The sequence below is a fragment of the Peromyscus leucopus genome, chromosome 20 (genome assembly GCF_004664715.2).
Source record: "Peromyscus leucopus breed LL Stock chromosome 20, UCI_PerLeu_2.1, whole genome shotgun sequence".
Classification (NCBI taxonomy): domain Eukaryota; kingdom Metazoa; phylum Chordata; class Mammalia; order Rodentia; family Cricetidae; genus Peromyscus; species Peromyscus leucopus.
In genome coordinates, this window is record NC_051080.1 from 35,726,982 (window position 1) to 35,748,480 (window position 21,499).

The window sequence follows — 21,499 nt, forward strand, 5'->3', positions numbered from 1 at the left end:
CTAAGGACTGTGCTACCCCAGTTCTGCACCAGAAGAGGCCCTCCTGGGGACCTGTGGCTGCTACTGAGTCACTCAAGAAGCCTTGGTCTGTGGTGACCCAGCAGTCCCAGTGGAGATGAGGCGGCCACTGAGAGGTTCCGCTGCTGCAGAAGCTGAAGGACAGCCTGGCTCCTCACTTCCTCCTGCGCACCCTGCAGATTCTCCGACGGGCTCCTCCCAGCCCAGGTGCTGCTCTGGGAAGCGGGGCTCCTGCAGCAGATGCGTCAGCCCACCCCAGGAGCTCTGCCCCACACCCTCTCCAGCCAGCCTCACCGCCCTGGTGTGACAGGGCTGTGCCTAAGCAAGGTGCGAAAGCCACACAGCTAGGAAAGTCTGCCAGTGGGGTGCAGGAAGGAGCTGGCTTCGAGCCCCACAAACTGCAGGAAGAGAGTCCCTGCATGGGGGGGGGGGGCGGCCTCGGTCCTGAGCAGCTGTACCGTCACTGGCTCCAGGAAGCCCCACATCTGAGAAAACACTTTCACTTTGTCTCATCTGGCAGTTCCTGATCTGCAGATGGCTACTAAACCCTTTCTGCAGATCCGGTGAAGCCCTCCTGCATATGATACAGCTCTGTGAGTCCCCCGGGCGAGGAACTCCTGGTGGGACCACACTGCACAGGGTGAAGGCATCTCAGGTGGTCTGGACAGCAGATGGCAGTAGGCACCGGTACCCCTCAGCCCCCCTCCAACCAGACTCCACTGCGTGACTCACACCCGACAGAGCTGATGGCCTGTCCCGTCCCAGCACCTGATCGGTCTGAAAAGTTCCCACCTGGGGCCTCAGACTTGACTCCAGTGTAATCTTGTTAGATGGCCCCTGAATGGGTGAGGGGAGGCATGAGGTCATGAGGTCGTGGGACCATGAATTTGGGAGTTCCATGAATTGGTGTGCTGGTTCCAAAGTCGCTCACGGACTTGCTTTCCCTTTCTAGGTTCCTTGTTTAAAAGGGTCACAGGGTGGGGACCCAGAGAGCCAGTAAGGCCCCTTTGAGGGATCTGTAGGCCCGAGAGCCCAGGCTGCCATGTAAGAGTTACCCCTTCAGTTTCCCCGCCCAACCCCACCACTGGCTAAAGTGGCTATTAATGAGGCAATTCCACATAGTTTATCTAGTAGTCAAAAGGGGTTTATTTTAAGTTAACTTACAACAAGCAAAGGGAGTTGGTTACGGGATCCAGGAGAGGTGAGGCCCGGTTCAACGTGGTTCTCTGGAGAACTCTGATTTGGTCTGCAGTACCAGCATCCAGCATCTGGGATCATGAGGTAGCCAAGAGGGAGCAGGCATTTAAGCATTTCAGGTCTAACGGGTCCCGGGCAGGGGCAGGTATCTAGCTGTCACCTGCTGCCTGCCTGCTAGGGGTGATGCTTCTGGGGTTGAAGCACAGATAACCACCCCTACATCTGGCCTCGTCCTGGTCCGTCTATGAACAAATCTCTGGAGCACTCCCATGCAGGTATGACCCATCTCAAAACCCGGCAGGAACTTAGGAGACTGGAACCTAGCACGGCACTCTCAGGAAGTGGGGGGACAAGGGACATCCCTGGAGGTGTGCATCTGTCTTAGCATGGGCACCCTGGGAAGTATCTTCTCTGTCTTTGAAAAGATGAACCCCATCACCACACCAGGGCAGCGGGACTTCCCAGACCTCACAGCCACACTTCCACTTCTGGGACACTGGCCAGGCCCAGCAGTTAATTCTTTAGTAACCACAGGCTGCTCATCTTTTAGCAGAATCCAAGAGTGATAGAGAGCCTCTGCTACCCTGGGCCACCCTCTGTGGCCTCTACCCCCAGGGCAGCAGAGAGGAGCCACCCACCTTGGCATGCTGCTGAGCCTGCTGGCTGCAACCCCCCATCCCCCTGACTTTGAGTCCTCAGAACCGCCCTGTGAGTGGGAGACTGTCCCAGCAATCTGGAGGAGGGGGTCTAGAGGGTAGATTGTCGCAGCCACCCGGGCCTGCCTTCCAGCTCTGACACCTGGCCTCCTTTGCTCCCAGCTGGGGTCAAGAGCACACATTGCCCCAGGGCTGGCAGTATCAGGAGGAGTTCCGCCTCAGCCCCACCCCAGGGTTCCTGGAAAGGCCTTTCGACTTGTGGAAGTGAGGGTGGGCAAGGGAGTTACCATAGCCCCAGGAAACACACCTGCGCTGGCTGCCGTGGGCAGGAGCCTCCTCTGCTTGGAGGCTTTCTAGTATTGCCACAATCCAGCCATGTGGCAAAGTGTCTCAGGCGGTATGATAAAGCCAACAGCCTCCACCCCAGGCCGCCCACTGGCTGCCCTGACCACATCCGCTCAAGTCTCACTCGCAGATGCCAGCCAGACTGTCAGGGATGGCAGGCAAATCTGTGTGAAGGCTGGTCAGTCCCTCTGTGGTCACAGTGAGGGCAGGAGCAGAGGCCAGCCTCGAGGGAGTTTCCAGGCAATACCATGTGCACAGCAGCAATGGCTCCTGGGCCTTAGGTCTGTCTTCTACATAGCCAGCTAGTGTGCACATCTGGTCTGTACATCTGTCTGGTCTGGCCTGGGTCTGTACATCTGCCAAATGGAGGCAAAGATACCAACCTCAGGGGAGGATGAGCTAAGGGACATGCCAGTCAATTCTACTGTCCTAAGGCAGCTGGACATACTTCACGGGCAACTGAGGCAGGGGTGATCAAGGTTCTCGTCATTCCTGACTTTTGGTGGTTGAATAATGATGGAACAGCAGGTAGTACCAGGCACTCTTCTGAGAATTCTACATGCTTAATTCCTGTAATCCCATTAAGCTTGTGGTGTTTGTGGCTGAGGGGTGAGCTGTCTTATCCAAGGTCATTCAGTTAGTGTGCTGGCAAGAGACAGTCCCCCAAGTCCCAGGCTCTTCTTTGGGGATGCAAATAATCACTCATCTGACAGCATCCAGATCAGCCCTGACACCATACTGCTGAGCTACTGAGCTCCAAAGGGCTCAGCCATGAGCTAGACCAGACCAGGCTGGCTGACACTCCACCCACGTCAACAGGCCCGAAGTTTGGGGGAGGGTCGGTCCAAGGAGGGGTTAGGGGGAGAACTCTGAGGCTCTTCTGTGGTACAGTTCTGAAGTCCGTCATCGTTTTTTTTTGGGTGGTTCCTAGCAGCATATATCTGTAATATCTGCTACTGAGGAGGCAAGAGCATTGCAAGTTCAAGACCAATTGGGCAACTTAATGAGACTTTCTCCCAAAATAAAAAAAAAAAAAAAAATGGTGGGGTGGCCCAATGGGTAGCGGTACCGGCCATCAAGCATGGGGACTGGAGTTCGACCCCTGGGCCCAACATGGTGGAAGGAAAGAACAGACTTCCATAAGCTGTCCTCTGACACCCCATGAGAGTAATGTTTACACATGTGCACACATGCACACAATGAATAAAAAAATGTGATTAAGGGAGCTGGAGAGCTGGCTCAAAGAACCGGGTTCAATTCCCAGCATCCACATGGTAGCTTACCGTGATCTATAATTCCAGTTCCAGGGGACTCAACACCCTTTTCTGGCCTCCACAGGCACTGCACACTCATGATACATGGACATACATGCAGGCAAAACACCCATATACATAAAATGAAATTAAACTTAAAAACTTAATTTGCGCCGGGCGTTGGTGGCGCACGCCTTTAATCCCAGCACTCGGGAGGCAGAGCCAGGCGGATCTCTGTGAGTTCGAGGCCAGCCTGGGCTACCAAGTGAGCTCCAGGAAAGGCGCAAAGCTACACAGAGAAACCCTGTCTCGAAAAACCAAAAAAAAAAAAAAAAAAATTAATTTGCTGGGTGGTGGTAGCGCATGCCTTTAATCCCAGCACTCGTACTTGGAGGTAGAGGCAGGTGGATCTCTGTGACTTTGAGGCCAGCCTGGTCTACAGAGGGAGTTCCAGGCTACCAGAGCTATACAGAGAAACCCTGTCTTGAAAAACAAAAAAACCAAACAAACAAACAAAAAAAAAAAATGCTGGGCGTTGGTGGCTCACGCCTTTAATCCCAGCACTTGGGAGGCAGAGGCAGGTGGATCTCTGTGAGTTCGAGGCCAGCCTGGTCTACAGAGTGAGTTCCAGGACAGGCTCCAAAACTACACAGAGAAACCCTGTCTCAAAATCAAAACAAAAACAACAAAAATTTAATTTAAATTTTTTTTAGAGAGATCTGAGGCTGGGACTCAGTGGTGGAGCACTTGCCAAGCAGCACAAAGCCTTGGGTTTGATCCCTAGTACAAAACCAAAATATCCACCCAGCCCCACAAAAGACAGCCCAACCCAGCCATGATCCCAGCATTTACTAATCAAAACTTTCTGATTACAACATCCTTTGAAGGAATAGCCTGTGATCCAACCTTTGCGGCTTCCAACCTTCTATGATTCAACCAATGTGACAAAAGAGGCCTTCCTTACAAGGTCACCCAGCCCAGAAACACAGCAGCACATCTGGGCAGACACAGAAGGGCCCTGGGTCCAGCTTCAGGGAAAGCTAGAGCTGGGGACTGGGGGCTGGGCAGAGCTTGGGTGGCTTGATAATATACTCTGGTCATTTCTGAAAACAAAACAAAACAACAACAACAAAAAACTCTGCTTTTCAGCCCAGGGAGCTGTCTCCTCCCCAGGCTAGAGTCAGGACTAGGCCTGGACAAGCCTGGGAGGCATAGGGTATAAGCCAGACCTGCCCTCCGGAACTTCCAGCCCAGCCAAGCAACCTGATAGCCTGACAAGCCCTGAACTTGCAGGCAGAAGCATCATGGAGTTCAGAGACCTCCCTAGAGGCAAGAAGATGACATCTGGAGCCAAGCCGCTGACTTGGGAACCGCTCGCTCACCCGGCGGAGCGCGCCCATTGCCAAGTCAGGGAAAACTGAACCGCAAGAATGTTCTGGGTAGGACCTAGATGGTGGGAAAGAAAAGGGCCAGGACCAGAAGCAAGGCATCGCAAGTCTGACGTCAGGAGGCCAGGTCTACACCGCTCTGGTGTCTCCATGAGTGTACCCCAAAGCTGGACCCCTCTCAGGGGGTCTTCTACCACCTCTTTTCCAAACACTGGTCAGCAGCCTTCCCATTGGGAAAAGAGAGGGAGGGAAGGAACCTGGCCTGCCATCTCATATCCCCACCCACAGAGCCAGGATTCCGGTGATGGGGGGGGGGCTGTTCCTAGCCAGGATGTTCTGGTCCTTTGCAGCAGCAGCTGCTGGGACCCCTCTGGGCTCCTGCCAGCCTCAAAGGACTTCATGAATGAGTAACGGGGCTGCCTGCTTCCAGTGAGTGACCCCCAGGTGCCAGGCCTGTGTTGAGGGTAGGGTTTGCAGAGATGTCTGGAGCAAAGGGGACGCCTTTGAGAAGCACGCCGCGGCTGTGTACCCCCACACAGTAGGTGCTCAAGTGGTATGGCTCTGAACTGAAACTAAGAGTAAAAGGTGCCGATGTGGGGCTCAGGGCTTCCTGTGGCCTCCCTTCCCCCCGCCCTCCCCAAGCCTGAAGGGTGCACGGGGAGCCAGCTGGCTGTTGCCCACGGGGCTCTCTTGCCCTGCAGTGACTACCGGTTGTGAACACCTCCTGTATTCCCAGGCTGGACTTCAGCGGCACGTTCTTTTTTTTTTTTTTTGGTTTTTTGAGACAGGGTTTCTCTGTGTAGCTTTGCGCCTTTCCTGGAGCTCACTTGGTAGCCCAGGCTGGCCTCGAACTCACAGAGATCCGCCTGGCTCTGCCTCCCGAGTGCTGGCGTGCGCCACCACCGCCCGGCAGCGGCACGTTCTAAAGAGAAAACTTCTACTGGGTTTGGGGGTTCAGAGCAGCATCCATATTAGTGCCTAACAAGAAGGATGGGCAGGGACCAGGGACCGTTTTTTGCCAGGAGGGATCAGAAAGAGCTTTACAAATGGAGGAAGCCGTCCAAGCTGAGGACCCTTAAAGTGGAGGAACTCTAAGGCTGAGGAGCAGACCCGGCCGGGTATCTTGTTTACCCTGTGGCATGGGCTAGTCCAGGACATGTGTCCTCATCCAACCACTATACACAGTGAATGAGGAACTTTAGGACCCGGTCCAAGGACAGTCGTCTCTGGTGGTCCCAGGTAGCCCAGGTTCCCAGCCACTGGTCCAGCAGGCATGAGGGGATGGCCAGGGAATGGTATGGGGGAAGAAGTCTCCAAGGAGCATGCCCTGGTGACTGGCCTGCACAGGTCCCAAAAGCCTGCTCCGGGCCTGTCCCTTCAAAGCACGGAGCCTTCTTTCCTCTTTAAGAGAGCAAAGGTTGTTTATATCCAGGGCAGCGGTGGCTGGAGCGGCTTACCTGCTTCCCGCCACCCGCCGCCGCAGCCGGGCAGGGTGCAGGAAGGAGGATCCCGCACTCGATCTGCGGTACCGTAGAGAGACAGACCGACAGACACTCGCCAGGCGACCGGCCGGGGGGTCGTCGGGGCCCGGAAGCCGCGACCGAGCGAGACTCCAAACTTGGAGAGAGGAGTGACCTGGGGGCCGGGGGCGGAGTCGTGAGCGGGGGAGGAGAGCGCCAGCGCCAGCGCCAGCCAGAGGAGCACGGCGGCCCAGGAAGCCAGAGCGCCGCCCACCCATCCGGGGCGAAGCGCGCGGGGAAGCAGGCTGGGCCGGGGGCTGCCAGCCTCAACCCCCCACGGTGACCCCTCGACCCCCCCCCAGCCCGGACCCAAGATGATGAAGAGGCAGTTGCACCGCATGCGGCAGCTGGCCCATACGGGCAGCCTGGGACGGTGAGTGTCACCCTCTTCTAGCCCCGCTGTCGCCCCGCAGGACCTGAGCGGGCGCAGGAGAGTGGGGAACCCGTCACGGAGGTCGGGGACATCAGGGCAGCGGCCCTCTGGCATGCCAGAGCCCTGACCTCGCTTCCTGGCGTCTGAAGCCCCTGTGGTCGCACAGGCACAGCTGGCCTTTGCGCGGGGGGAAGGCACCTCCATTCCTGGTTGGAAAGGCTGCAGGGAGCAGAATGCGCCCTAAGCCCGGATGCTGCCCGGAGCCTCATTTGTCCCCTCTGGTCAATGGGAACAGTTAACTATCTCTTAACTGCAGGGCTGGGGAGGAACAGAGCTGATCGGGGGCCCCCAGACCCTGGGGGAAGGGACTAGCAGTGTTCTGGCCTGGGGAGGAGGGGCCTGCTCTGCGCTGTGCTGGGTGTCCGTCCCCTCCCCCAGCCCAGGGGCCTCCTGCTTCTGCTTTTCGCCCGCTCAGGTAGAGGCACCCCCTGGTCTCCTCGGTCCCCAGCTCCAGAACTAGGGGAGCGGAAGTTTGGGGAGTTTCTCGGAGCTTTTCTCTCGGCTCCTCTTCCCCAGCCTGGGAGTTCCCCATTCTTTGGGCCCAGGGAGGGAGTATCCAGAAACTTGATCCAGTCCCACGATAGATAGCATGGACACCTGCGTGCACCTACGAAGCCGGGCCACGTTGCTCTGAACCCTTGTCCCTATGTGTCCCTGGGCAGAGTCCCGGGACCTGCCCACAGCTGCAGCCCAGTGTCGTGTGCCTGTGGGCCTGACCACCCCGGAGGCCCGCTTCCACACTTCCCGTTCTGGGGGCCAGCAGAGGCCTCCTCTTTCCGGGGCAGGCAAACAAATTGGGGGCTGGGGAGAAGAGAAACTTTTCCTCTGTGTCCCAAAACTGAGCCCTGGGTAGCTCACTCTTGCCCTGCCGGTGTCCTGGGTCCACCCTCTCCCAGGGCACAGCCCTGGGTGGAGGAGGAAGCAGGCATGCATCCTCTAAAACCCATGGAATGTGCTCCAACTGCGGTGGAGACAGGCCACCCAGGCTTGGTGGGTCCTGGAGGCAACTGGGGGTCCAGGTGCCAGATGCAGGGCAAGAGGGAGGCAGTGGGTTTCCTAACCCAGACTGACTCAGCAGAAGCCCCCCCTCTCCCCCCACAGCACCCCAGAGACTGCCGAGTTCTTGGGTGAGGACCTGCTGCAGGTACGTGCCTGGGCGGGCTGGGCTGGGCTGGGAGGCAGGTCCGTGCAGGCTGTCCGTATAGAGAGAGGCTGACAGGCGGGGACAGCAGTGGAGGGCCGGGTTGAGTCATTCCCTGATGGCCAGGGGAGCCCCGGGAGGGAAGAGAAAAGTGATTCTTGCTCTGAGGGAGACAATCCACAGTCCCTACGTGTACCTCCCAGGTGGAGCAGCGCTTGGAGCCTGCTAAGCGAGCCGCTCACAATGTTCACAAGCGGCTGCAGGCCTGTCTACAGGGCCAGAGCGGGGCCGACATGGACAAGCGGGTGGTAAGTGGGGGGTCCCCAGGAGGAGGGTCCTGAGCGGGGAGGGGTAGGGTGGGAATGAGGCCCTCTGGTCGGTGAGCAGCCGGCTTCTGAAGTTTGCTCCCAATCAGCACACCCTCCAGGCGTCCTAGGTGGGCGGAGCACCATATGAGCTGGATGGAGGATGCTGCCTGTTACCCAACAGGCAGCATTTATTGACTCCCGCCAGACTGTTGCTAAGACGCTGATGCTTTGTCTCCCCAACAGCCCTGGCAAAAGTCTCTTGTACAAGTCGCTTGTGTATAATGGGAAACCAAGGCCTAAATGTACTAACCCACGATCACACAGCCAGCAAGTGGCAAAGTGACCCTGCGGTCCCTCTGATTGTAAAATGTACTGTGTAGTGTTCTCCATAACTCTGGGGGGAAGTATGGGGATGGTTAAAAATTCATGTGGCTGGAGCTGGAGCCTTGGCTCAGCAAAGGCATTTGTTCTTGCAGAGACCTGGGTTGGGTTCCCACCGCCCACAGGGTTCACAACTCTCCAGTCCCATTCCCTGGGACTCTGACACCCTCTCCAATGCTCTGAAGGCGTCAGGCATGCCTGCCCTTCCCTAGAAGGGCCTGGGTGTGAGGCAATAGGCTGGCTTGGAGAGCTTGAGCTAGGCGGTGACCTGATTAACAACCTATGCCCTCAGGCAGGAGGGAAAGGAGTGAGGGCCATCTCACCCCCAGCTACAAGGCCAGCTCTCTTCTCTTTGCAATGGTGTGACCTTGGGGCAGCTTCCTGCTCCCTCCCTCTGCATGCCCTTCCCCTAGTCTTTGTGGGATTCATCATCCCTTCTTGCCTAGTCAACCCGGGGTAGGTGGGAGATCTTGTGCATGAGACGCAGACACGCACGCACGCACGCACGCACATCCAGTTTCCACTTTTACCTGTGACTGTGTACTTGATTGGTTGGCTCCTCCCTCTGCTGGGGTGTGGGTGTGGCCAGATGCTCCGGGCATCTGTTGGGTGGAGGAGGAGGCTGGTAAACTCACCCTCCCTCACCCTGTCCCCCCTGCAGAAGAAGCTTCCTCTCATGGCTCTTTCCACCACGATGGCTGAGAGCTTCAAAGAACTGGACCCCGATTCCAGCATGGGGTGAGCATGGACAGGGGCCTGGCTCGTCACTAGAGAGGATGCCAGGAAGCGAGGAGGGGGTCAGATCAGCCAGAGTGTCTACCTCGAAAGGATGCCCAAGCTGGGAGCAATGTCCAGGTCACCAAGACCCGGGAAAGCAGGGAATGGAGAGGCAGGGACCTTCAAGTATTTCTAGGTGGAGGTGAGGAGCCAGGGGACCCTTGGCCCATTGTGCTGTCTGTCCACAGGAAGGCCTTGGAGATGAGCTGTGCCATCCAGAACCAGCTGGCCCGAATCTTGGCTGAGTTTGAGATGACCCTGGAGAGAGATGTCCTGCAGCCGCTCAGCAGGCTGAGCGAGGTGACCCTGTGCCCCAGCCCCAGCCCCCCTGGCCTCCTGCTCCCCATGTCCCGCCCACCCAGGCCCCTGAACCCTCCTTGTGTCTACCCTCAGGAGGAGCTGCCTGCCATCCTCAAACACAAGAAGAGCCTGCAGAAGCTGGTGTCTGATTGGAACACCCTCAAGAGCAGGTGGGCACCTAGGTCAAACCATAGGAGGGCTCTGCAGGCCCCATTGGGTACTTGTGGCCATGCTGGTCCTCAGGAACACATGTGGTAAAGACATATATATGTGAGGGTGTGCATGTGCTCCCTTGTGCCACGGGTGACCCCAAAACTAGAAAACTACTAGTTCCCAAGATCCTTATATGGTTGTAGGGCTCTTCTTCTGCATTCTGGAGCTGGGTAGCTGTGATCACCAGGAACACCACAAGAGGGAGCCCTACAGCACTTTGGCCTAGTCTGGGCAGAGGCCCAAGGAGTTTCTGTTTTGCCTCTATAAACCCTAGAGTCCTGTGTGATTACGTGTATGGAGGGGACACTTAGCTCTGGCCATGCAATGGGGCCAGTGACCACCCACCTTGGGACCCTCCCCAGGCTCAGCCAGGCAGCCAAGAACTCGGGGAGCAGCCAGGGCCTGGGTGGCGGCCCAAGCAGTCACAGCCACCTCACCACCGCCAACAAGGTGGAGACGCTGAAGGAGGAAGAGGAGGAGCTAAAGAAGAAGGTGGAGCAGTGCAAGGTGAGGCAAGTCACGTGGGGTCTCCACGCAGGTGACAGCTGCGGGTGTCCTGTCCCTTTTACAGAGGGGAAACCTGAAGCTCAGAGCAGGGGCCGAGACTGGCCACGGCAGCCCTGGGTTTTGAATCCAGGCAGTCAGGGGTCAGAATCTACGTGGTGGAGCGCCACCCAGAGGCTCTGCCATCCTTGTCCCGTGCATTAACGGCTGGGACGTCACCACTGGGGCTCTCAGTGTCTCCTGAGTGAGTGAATGAATGGTGTTTGCTGAATGAATGAATGAATGGATGAATGAATGAATGAATGAATGAATGAATGAATAGCATTTGTTTGACAAATGGGGGTTTGAGAGAATGAGTAGCGTTTGCTGGGTGGGTGAATGAATGGGTGAGTGGTTGCTGAATGAACGAACGAATGAATGAATGAATGGTGTTCATGAAGCGAGTGAATGAAGGGTGGATGGAAGAGTGAGTGCATGGTGAATGAGAACACAATGTACTAAGGATCTGAGAACCCAGTGTAAACAACTGGAAGCCATAAAGCCTCAAGAATATGAGTCGGTCGGTCGGTCGGGTGGGCAGGGCCCAAGTGTAGACCCTGGCCGAGAGAGAAAGCTGACTGGGACCTCCCCTGCGGCAGGTTACTGACTCTCCAGTGGTCAGCCTCCCTGCCAGACCCCCAGCCTCAGCTGCCCTCTCCCCTCTGTCCCCAAGGACGAGTACTTGGCCGACCTGTACCACTTCTCCACCAAGGAGGACTCCTACGCCAACTACTTCATTCATGTGAGTCCATGGCCCAGCTCCAGCCACCTGGAACTCGGGGGGCATGCCACAGGGAAGGACTTCTGGGCCCCCCAAGGGATGGCAGGTGTCTGTTCTGGAGACCCCAGGGAGTCCTCCACCCCCCTGCTTCCCTCATGTCTCCGGGGCATGTCCTTTGTCCCCACAGCTCCTGGAGATCCAGGCTGATTACCATCGCAGGTCACTGACCTCGCTCGACACGGCCCTAGCTGAGCTGAGAGACAACCACAGCCAAACAGGTGGGGACGTGAGTGAGCCGGCCTCACGCCTCTGAGCCTCATGAACTTAGGGCTCTGTAAACGCTTGCCCCTTAGCCAGGCGCGGTGGCTCTCTGTGTTCAAAGCCGGCCTAGTTTTCAGAGAGTCCCTGGACAGCCAGGGCATCCTGCCTGGAGAAACAAACCCAAAACGTTTGTTCCTTATCCAGAAAGGCAGGAGGGAGCCATGGGTGAGCTGGGAGCTGAGAGAGGGCTGGATTGGGGCTTTGTGGATGGGTTTTCTCTGCTGTGGAGAGGGAACAGGACAGGAGCCAGGAGACCGTCTGGAAGGTTGGCTTCTGGACGGGGCAGGCCGGCGGAGATGGGCAGATGCAGGAGGTAGGCTAGATGGTTGTGTGTGCCACTGAGGCAGGGTGGAAGGTCGATTCCTGGAGGTGGCCTGTCTGCCCTGGCCCTACTGCCTGGGGCAGGAAGAAGCAGGCCGCTGATGGGTCTCATTTCCACAGATCTCTCCCCCTTGATGACGGCTGCCCCCGTCTCCAGGGTCTATGGGGTGTCCCTGAGAACCCACCTGCAAGAGCTGGGTCGTGACATCGCCCTGCCCATCGAGGCCTGTGTCCTAATGCTGCTGTCAGAGGGCATGCAGGAGGAGGTGAGAGCCCAGGCATGGGGGGGGGGGGCATGATGCTCCTCTGCTGGTATCCACACACAGTTCCCCTCTCAGGGGGAGGCATAACCTCCCATTGCTGAGCTGACCCTGACTCACTGAATGGCATGTCAGGGGCCTGGTACACTGTGCCACGGGTAACTGAGTGGTCCCCGCTCCAGTTACTACTCCCAGTGGCCCTGGGTGTGTGGGTTGCGGGGGGCGGTTCTCCATGGCTCTGTCTGGCCAGAGGCAATGAGTCACATGAGGAACCAGGGGTCCTCAGTCCAGTCCTTGTCACATGCTGGCCCTTTCCTGAAGATGGACCCCTGGGTGAAAAATCACCCAATGGGCGGATTGCAGGCTCCCCACTAGTCATAATGAGACCCCCCTTTCCCTTCCACCCCTAAGGAGACTTCTGTTCCCTCCCGTTCTCCCAGCCCCCTCACACACACCCTGCCATTTCCCAGGCCTGCCCTGTGCTCAGAATTCCAGACCTTGATAGTTGAGGGGGTCCATAGACACCATGATGCCTCCTCTGACCACCACCAGCCCAGTGGGGACACGGAGGGCCAGCAGCCTGCTCCCGCCCCGCCCTCTGTGACACACAGAGTGTCTCTTCTTGCACCCCAGGGCCTCTTCCGTCTGGCTGCCGGGGCCTCTGTGCTGAAGCGTCTCAAGCAGACAATGGCCTCAGATCCCCACAGCCTAGAGGAGTTCTGCTCAGACCCCCATGCTGTGGCAGGTACCTGATCCGCTGGGAGCTGGAGGCAGAATGGGAATGGGCAGAGCTGCCTGGGGGGACACTCTCAGAGTTTGGCTTTAGGCCTGATATGCTACCAAGGAGACACCTTGGGGTGCAGGTCTGTGACGAACCCTCTGAAGTGTCTGTGCATTTTTTTGGGGGTGTGGGAACATGCTTGCTAAGTATTATGTTAAAAGGGCCTGTGACCCAAAGAAACTATCAAGATTTAGACATGTTAGTAAGACTACAAGCTGGAGGTTCCTTTCAAGTGGAGAGAGCTGGGTCCTTGGGCATATAGAAGTGGGAGTTGGAGCCGGGCAGTGGCCGCGCATGCCTTTAATCTCAGCCCGCGGGAGGCAGAGGCAGGCGGATCTCTGTGAGTTCGAGGCCAGCCTGGTCTACAGAGCGAGATCCAGGACAGGCACCAAAATTACACAGAGAAAACCTGTCTCGAAAAAAAAACAAACAAACAAAAAGAAGTGGGGTTTTGGGGGGCTGCCTTACACCTTCTCCTGGCCTTGTTTCAGGTGCCCTCAAGTCCTATCTCCGGGAACTGCCAGAGCCCCTGATGACCTCTGACCTCTATGACGACTGGATGAGGGCAGCCAGGTGAGGAGGTGGGGGGGCGAGGGGAGTGGGGAGGTGAAAGCGTTAACAATGTGGCCCCGGGGCTGGCTCATCGGTGAGTCTCCCTTTTCAGCCTGAAGGAGTCTGGGGCTCGCCTGGAGGCCCTCGGTGATGTTTGCAGCCGCCTGCCGCAAGAGAATTTCAACAACCTCAGGTGAGCCCTGGCCCACCCCTACCCACCCAGTCCCACAAAGCTTTGCTTTTGACTCCAGCCCTGGGTTGCGCCTGAGCACAGAACCTCACCCGAGATGTCCTGTCTTTTATATTAGACTGTATCCCGGGACACACAAACGTAGCCAGCTCATGCCTATAATGCCAGCACGAGGGAGGCTGAGACGGGAGGCCGGGTGTGAGGCCAGCCTGGGCTACAGAGTGAGACCCACCTTAAGCAAAGATAATCAGGCTGGAGATGTAGCTGTGGGTAGAGTACTTACCTCACACACCTAGTGTGCACGAAGCCGTGGATTTGCTCCTCAGCTCGCTGTGAACTGGAGGTGTTGATGCGTGCCTGCAGTTACTTACAGAAGGCGTGAAGATCAGAACCTCAAGGGTCATCCTTGGCTGTAGAGAGTTCAAGGCCAAGCTGGTCTATGAGACCTTGTGTCAAAAGGCAAACGAACAACTCTCTTGAACTGGTGAGGTCACGTTGCCTGGCTGCAGAGCCCACCCCCGCCACCCCTGACCCTGGGCACTCAGCTCCGTGTCAGCACTTGAGACGGTCCTCACTGCCTGTGGCAGCCAGGAGGTTCTCAGCTTAGTCCTCCTCTCACATACAGTTGGCACTCAGAAAATAGATCAGGGAACTTAGCTAGTAAAAACTTAACCATGCCGCGCGGTATCTGTTCCCCTCTGGAAACCCTAGGGTAGGACGTTCTCAGGCCTCTAAGGGCATCCTGGGTGCACATTTATGACCCTCTCCTACCCACCCAGGTACCTGATGAAGTTCCTGGCACTACTGGCAGAGGAGCAAGAGGTGAACAAGATGACACCCAGCAACATCGCCATTGTCCTGGGGCCCAACCTGCTGTGGCCTGCTGAGAAAGAAGGGTGAGAGCCGGGACTGAGCACAGGAGGAGCCGATCCCCAGCTAGTCGCCGGCCTCTGATTTCCCCAGGCCCCACTTCCCTATCTCTGCAGTGGGTTGAGCAGTTCTTCATCCTGAAGCTGCTGTGAAGAGCAGCCTGAGGGATTAGGGTAGTGATGGGGTGGGTACCTCTGTGGTGATCTGGTGTGGGTGCTGGAAAGCACGAGGTTTGAGTTAAGCCTGACTCCCAACCTTCCAGACGTGAGCCCTGGAGAGATTATGTACACTCTAAGGGGAGTTGCTCTGGGAATTAGATGGGAAATGCTTTACAAACTGTAAGGTGCAGTGATACGTGAGAATCGTCATTACTTTCCAGGCTACAGACAGATGGCAAGGTGGCTTCCCATGTGCTGAATTATAGCTGCTTAGTGGGGGCAATCAATCCAAGAACTGTGGAGAAGGAGCCCAGAATTGATTAGTGATGTCTGTCATAGGTGAAGGCGTGGGAGATGGGGTATGTGAGCTATACATGTGCTATCAACCATGTCCAGCAGAGTCGCACCATGTTGGGGGTCACTAAAATTCTTCTCTTTTGTGCCAGGGATCAGGCCCAACTGGATGCAGCCTCTGTGTCCTCAATTCAGGTGGTGGGTGTGGTCGAGGCGCTGATACAGAATGCAGACACCCTCTTCCCTGGAGGTGACGTCCTTCTTTCATGTCATCTCTAGTCCTCTACCACCCTGGACTCCAGCCCAGTCTCAGTCCCTGGTTGCCCCCACAAACTCTCCTTGTGGCTTAGAAGAAGCTGCTTTTTCACGCTGGGCCTCAGTGTTTCATCTGTGAAATGGGAATAGTCCTGCCTGACCCGTGGGAGTGGAAAAGCCAAGGGCCGTCCCATCATTTCAGGGAAAGGGAGTCGCCCTGGCTCAGGCTGGCAAAAGTTACGACCTTGAGCTGGGGCGGGCAGCAGTGGCGCACGCCTTTAATCCCAACACTCGAGAGGCAGGGGCAGGTGGATCTCTGAGTTCCAGGCCAGCCTGGGGGGGGGTGGTGACCTTGACACCTGTCCATTCTGCCTCTAGACATCAACTTCAGTGTATCAGGCATCTTCTCAGCCCTGGCCCCCCAGGAGAAGGTCAGTAGCCAACGAACTGCAGAGGAATTGCCACCTGCTGCTGCGCCTGCGCCAGCTGCCACCCCAGCTCCCGCCCCGACACCTTCGAAAGAAAGGTAAGGGCGAAGCAGCATGAATGAATAGCCTCTTCCTGGCCACACAGACATGCGCCTGGGGCGCTGTCTCTGAGGACTTAGGAATGTACAGGCAGTATTTGTCCTGCAGATCTGGTCCCACTGGTTAGAGTGGGTGGGAGGAGCCCGCTCGTAGCCTTAAACGTGTTCGCTTCGTCATCGCATGGCTATTTCTGTAGCACCTACTACGTGTCAGGTGTTGTTCACGCCCTGAGACTTCAGGGAATTGGGAGGGGTGATTGGGATTTATAACTGTCCTGTAGCCAATTCTGTAAATCTAGAAGGGTTTTGTGGCACAGGCAGGTGTCCTCAGTGGCCCACACCACGGCCATGGGCTCCCTCAGAGGAGGCAAACATATGCCACCCCCAGCCCTTGCCTTGGGTGGGGCAGGGAGAAGGGACATGTCCGTCTTCATCCCTGTGATATCAGGCTGGATGCATGCTCTGCTTCGGGGTGGGGCAGTATGTGGGCGGGTGCAGAGCTGCAGCAGTTGGGTAGGCCAGGGAGGCCTCCCTGGAATCCAGGCTCTGGAACTGGCTCTGTAGACCAGGCTAGCCTTGAACTCAGAGATCTGTCTGCCTCTGCCTGCCTCCCAAGTGCTGGGATTAAAGGCACGTGCCACCACCGCCCGGCTTGATGTGGGCGTTTTACTGCCGCTCACATCCTCTCTCTGCCCTCTGTTGACAGAACGTCCCCTAAAGATCACAGGGAGGTCTAGGGGGTGCACCTTAACTGGTAGAGTACTTGCCCGGTTCAAGCCTTCAGCACTGCGTAGAATGGGCGTGGTGGTGCTTACCTGTAATCTCCGCCCTGGAGGGGTGCAGGCAGAAGTTCAGGATCATCTCCCCCTACACTGAAAGTTCAAGGCCAGCCTGGGCTGCACGAGACAGTCTCAAAAAGGAAAAAGAAAGTACCTGGAAAGCCAAGGCAGAGAGGTCACCTTGCATTCCACCTCCCACTAAGTCCCGGTGGATTGTCCCCTAGATTACATCTCAGTCATGGGTTTTGTCCTAGGCTGCTCCTTGTTGCTATGATAAACATTGTGACCAGAACGGCTTGGCAGGGAAAGGACTTATCTGGCTTTCACTTCCTGGTAGCAGTCTGTCAGGGATGTCGAGCAGGAGCAGAGGCAGAGGCAGGAGAATGCTGCTCACTGCCTTGCTTGCCCTGACGGGTGCTCAGCCATCTTTCTTTCTTTCTTTTTTTAAGATTTATTTATTTAGCCGGGCAGTGGTGGCGCACACCTTTAATCCCAGCACTTGAGAGGCAGAGGCAGGCGGATCTCTGTGAGTTCGAGGCCAGCCTGGTCTACAAAGTGAGTTCCAGGACAGCTAGAACTGTTACACAGAGAAACCCTGTCTCAAAAACAAACAAACAAACAAGATTTATTTATTTATGATGTATATAGTGTTCTGCCTGCATATACACCTGCAGGCCAGAAGAGGGCACCAGATCTCATTACAGATGGTTGTGAGCCACCATGTGGTTGCTGGGAATTGAACTCAGGACCTTTGGAAGAACAATCAGTGCTCTTAACTGCTGAGCCATCTCTCCAGCCCCCAAAGCAAAGTTTCCTGCTCTTCGGAGACTAGTTTTTTGTTTGTTTGTTTGTTTGTTTTTGGCGGGGGTGGGGAGGTGGGGGGGAAGGCATGGTTTCTCTGTGTAGCCCTGGCTGTCCTAGAACTTTCTCTATAGACCAAGCTGGCCTGGAACTTAGAGACCCGCCTGCCTCTGCCTCCTGAATGCTGGGATTAAAGGCGTGCGCCAGCACCTCCCGTCAGCCAGCTCTCTTATACAACTCAGAACCATCGTCCAGGGACTGCACGGCCCACTGTGAGCTGGGCCCTTCCACGTCAATCAGCAATCAAGACAGTTCCCCGGGCTGGAGAGATGGCTCAGTGGTTAAGATCACAAGCTGCTCTTCCAGAGAGGTCCTGAGTTCAATTCCCAGCAACCACATGGTGGCTCACAACCATCTGTAATGAGACCTGGTGCCCTCTTCTGGCCTGCAGGGACACATGCAGACAGAACACTGTACACATAATAAATGAATAAATCTTTAAAAAGAGACAGTTCCCCACAGACATGGCCACAGACCAGTCTGATTCGGGCAGTCCCTCAGTAGAAACTCCCTCTTTCCATGTGATTCTTGATTGTGTCGAGTTGACAGTAAGTTAATTAGGACAGGCTTAATGGCCACAAACCCCACCAGTACCTGAAGTATCTACCGAGGGACGGAGAGGGAGGACAGAGTCTCCGCACAGCTGCAGGCAGTGGGGAGCAGGTCCTTCCACCCGACAGTTTGGAGTCATGCGGGATTCTGGGAGATCGCCAGGAGATGGCCAGGCCTGACCATCGCCGTCTTCTTGACAGGACAGAGTCGGAATTGCCCAAACCAGCTTCTCCCAAGGTCAGCAGGAGCCCCACAGAGATGGCTGCTTCAGCAGAGGACATGACTCGGAGAAGTAAGCTGGGTGTGGGAGAGAAGAGCCAGAGAGCCAGAAATCCCAGTCCCCCCATGACTTCAGCTCACCACAAAGGCCAGCAATAGACGGATCGAGATGCTCAGGGTTTCCTGCCTGGCACTCTGGCCCCAGATTCCAGCTCGTATCCCTTGGGCAGGTGATGCTGCCGGCCTCCACACCCTGCTTTGTGCATTAGAAACTATAATTGCCCTGACCTTGAAGAACTGCGTGAGCTGAGACCTCAGGGAGTGGGCAGGGCTCTGGCACACAGAAAAGTGCTAAGGAAAGGTAGCCAGTGTGAGCGCGGTGGGTGTTCCAGCCCTCCAGAAGCCCGAGGACTACAAAGCACGGGGCCCAAACTGTGTTTAAGGGTAGAGGGAAGAGAGAGGCTTGGAAGGAGCCCAGGAGGCTCCTGAACTCTTCTAGCACACTCCTATGTCAGCCTGGCCCAGAATGGACAGGTAAGAGCCAAGGATCCATGTGGGGACTGGATCACTAGGGAGCCTCCACTCGTAGGCCCTGAGGACAAGGGGTTTCGAGCTGGGTGCATCATGCAGAGCTAGGAGAGCAGCAGGAGGATTGTGCAAACCCACACAGGGACCTAGAAGACGGCACTGCTAGTCACCTGACCTGGCACTAGCTGCTGTGGGAGATTGGGGCTCTCACCCCATCTTACCAGCGAGGAAATCCCGCCCCCCCCCCCAAGCAAAGGAGCCACTCCAGACGGCCCAGTCCAGAGAGCCAGGGAGAGTTTTCACCTCAGCTCCACTTAGTCCCCCAGCTGTCTCACAAGGTCCAAGCTTGCCTGAGGACCTGGGACTTCTGAGAGGCAAGCAGGACCCATGTGTCAGCCGGGACCGGTGGCATTTATGTAGTCAACAGATGTGTGCCTGAACAGATGCTTGCCTGTGATAACCAGTGGCCATGTTGGGTTTATGTTCTAGGGAGAGGCACAAGTAAGGACCAAGTTAGATAAAAATGGACAAGGTAGCTGGGCGGTGGCGGCGCAGGCCTTTAATCCCAGCACTCGGGAGGCAGGCGGATCTCTGTGAGTTCGAGGCCAGCCTGGGCTACAGAGCGAGTTCCAGGAAAGGCGCAAAGCTACACAGAGAAACCCTGTCTCAAAAAACCAAAAAAAAAAAAAAAAAAAAAAAAAAAAAAAGGACAAGGTAGTCTCAGATGACAAGTCCTCTAAGGCCAATAAAACCAGGAAAGGTGACTGTTACTGGGGTGGAGTCCGGGGGTGGGGTCCAGGGGCGCTATCATAAGCTGAGATGTTGAGGACCCCACAGAGTGAAAAGACACTGTGATGAGGACCCCCTGTGGAAAGTGACCCCACCCCACCACACAGGAGGAATGCACCCAGACCCACGAACCCCTAACTTGCCTCTGTTTCGCTTCCTTCCACAGCCAAGCGCCCGGCACCAGCCCGACCTACCATGCCGCCTCCCCAGCCCTCCGGGGCACGCTCGTCCCCTCCAGCTCCATCCCTGCCCCCCGGCTCTGGCAGCCCTGGCACTCCCCAAGCTCTGCCACGCCGTCTGGTGGGCACCAGCCTCCGGGCCCCCACGGTGCCTCCCCCGTTACCCCCCGTTCCTCCGCAGCCTGCCCGGCGCCAGAGCCGGCGTTTACCAGCCTCCCCGAGCCCGGCTTCCCCTGGCCCCGTCACTTCCAGCGCGCCTGCGCAGGTGGACCAGGGAGTCGGGGCAGAGGACAGAGGCGGCCCTGAGGCTGTAGGTGGGCACGCCACTCCTCCAATGCTGCCACCCCAGCCCCGGCCCAGGGGCCTCACCTCAGAGACGGATTGAGCAGGCCCTCCTGCCTGTCCAGTTCTCAGTGTCCCCTCCCTCCCCTTCTTGTCCTCCCGGGACAGCCCTTGCCCTGTGCCTAGGTGCCTGCTGGGTCGGCCCCCATGGCTAGCAGGGCTCAGGCCAGCCCTCTACTTTCTGACCTTTGCCTCTTCCACTTGAGCTTGGGGGGCTCCCACCTGACTCCCCACTCTCTGGCAGGGTCTCAAGGGAGCTACCAGAAGGAAGGATGGACTTGCCCATACCCACAGCCCTTTTATTTTTCTCTTGCCAATGTATTTTTGTAAGGCTCATAAATAAATTATTTTTAGCAAAACTGGAGCGGCTGGCCAAACGATAGTGTCCTCCCCTGGAGAGACAGAATCTGCTGCCCTAAGGAGGGATGGGGACATAGTTTCTGCCTCCTTCCTTTCTCCTGGTCTGGGGTATAAGAACCATGTGCTTGGCACTTTCTCAAAGCTGCTGATCTGAATATGGCTCCCGTCTAAAAGTTTCTCATTGGCTGGCTCGGCAGTTCAGAGCACTGGCTGTTCTTCCAGAGGACCTGAGTTCAATTCCCAGCAACCCCTTGGAGGCTCACAACCATCTGTAATGAGATCTGGCGCCCTCTTCTGGCCTGCAGGTGTACATGAAGACACAGCATTCAAGTTATAAAAAAAAAAAAGTTTCCCATCAAGGTAATAGCGCCACCTGCAGGTATCGAGGCCAGTCAGCAGGGACCGAGGTCACAGCCAGCAAAGCCTGGGCCTGAGATGAAATATGTGAGGTTAGCTCCGAAGCCTGGGCGCCTTCTGTCCACCAGGACAGTTTACTCAACGTCATAAGTTCGTGGGTTCCTCTGAGACAGTCTGGAAATTCCACCCTATGTGTTCTGAAGAGCAAAGCACCCGTGGGCACACACATATACACACACACCATTCCCAGGAGCAGGGATGGATCTTCCCAGGACTCTGGGTAACACCCTGTTCAGGTGTCCTGGGAATGATGGACAGGCAGGAATGACAATGGATGGACCTGGAAGCCCAATTTAGTAGACTCATTAGAGGTGGGGTCTCCTGGAAGTGACAGGTGAAGCCATCCTAACACTGGCCCCGTGAAAATGATGAAGGAGAAGGTAGGAACCTTCCGGGCGGAGGAAATTGCTTACATAAGGCACAGGGAACACAAGCCAGTTGGGCCTCAAAGGCATGGTTTTCCCCTGGTCTCAACTTCAATTTCTCTGGACAGCCACAGCTCTGCTTAGAACCACAGATTTATGACATTCCTGGTCCCACACTTTGAATTACTCTGGTAATTCAAAGGCTCACCAGATTAGAAGGGCAGCTAATCAAATAATGGCCCTGGCAACCAAAATAATGCCCAGGAGAGGCCCCACAAAACCAAACAAAAAAACCAATAAAATCAGATCTCTGGGCTCCTTTCTTATATCCGGGCATTAGAATTTTTTAGCATTTATTTATTGAGTGTGTCTAGTGTGGATGCCTG

General features: G+C 56.3%; 1 protein-coding gene across 2 annotated transcripts; it reads left to right on the forward strand.

Moving 5' to 3' along the window:
• The first annotated feature begins 6,536 nt into the window (after positions 1-6,536).
• Positions 6,537-20,335, forward strand: Sh3bp1 (SH3 domain binding protein 1). 2 transcript variants are annotated; one of them, XM_028871106.2, is made up of 18 exons: positions 6,537-6,750; positions 7,912-7,954; positions 8,155-8,259; positions 9,302-9,378; positions 9,606-9,717; positions 9,811-9,887; positions 10,293-10,437; positions 11,147-11,215; positions 11,382-11,472; positions 11,957-12,102; positions 12,730-12,841; positions 13,369-13,450; positions 13,542-13,622; positions 14,399-14,515; positions 15,094-15,191; positions 15,575-15,722; positions 18,115-18,206; positions 20,216-20,335. In XM_028871106.2, exons 1-18 carry the CDS (start codon positions 6,692-6,694, stop codon positions 20,299-20,301), a joined length of 1,740 nt encoding a protein of 579 aa, XP_028726939.1. In that variant the 5' UTR covers positions 6,537-6,691; the 3' UTR covers positions 20,302-20,335. The 2 variants fall into 2 exon arrangements, with proteins under 2 accessions (XP_028726939.1, XP_028726938.1); XM_028871105.2 differs by having other exon boundaries at positions 6,692-6,750; positions 19,617-20,335.
• Positions 20,336-21,499: the final 1,164 nt, after the last annotated feature.

Coding starts and splice junctions, on each gene's coding strand:
- Sh3bp1 (XM_028871105.2), top strand. CDS start 6,692: ATGATGAAGAGGCAGTTGCACCGCATGCGGCAGCTGGCCCATACGGGC. Junction 8,260..9,301: donor CCGACATGGACAAGCGGGTG/GTAAGTGGGGGG, acceptor TCCCCCCTGCAG/AAGAAGCTTCCTCTCATGGC. Junction 11,473..11,956: donor AGACAACCACAGCCAAACAG/GTGGGGACGTGA, acceptor TCATTTCCACAG/ATCTCTCCCCCTTGATGACG.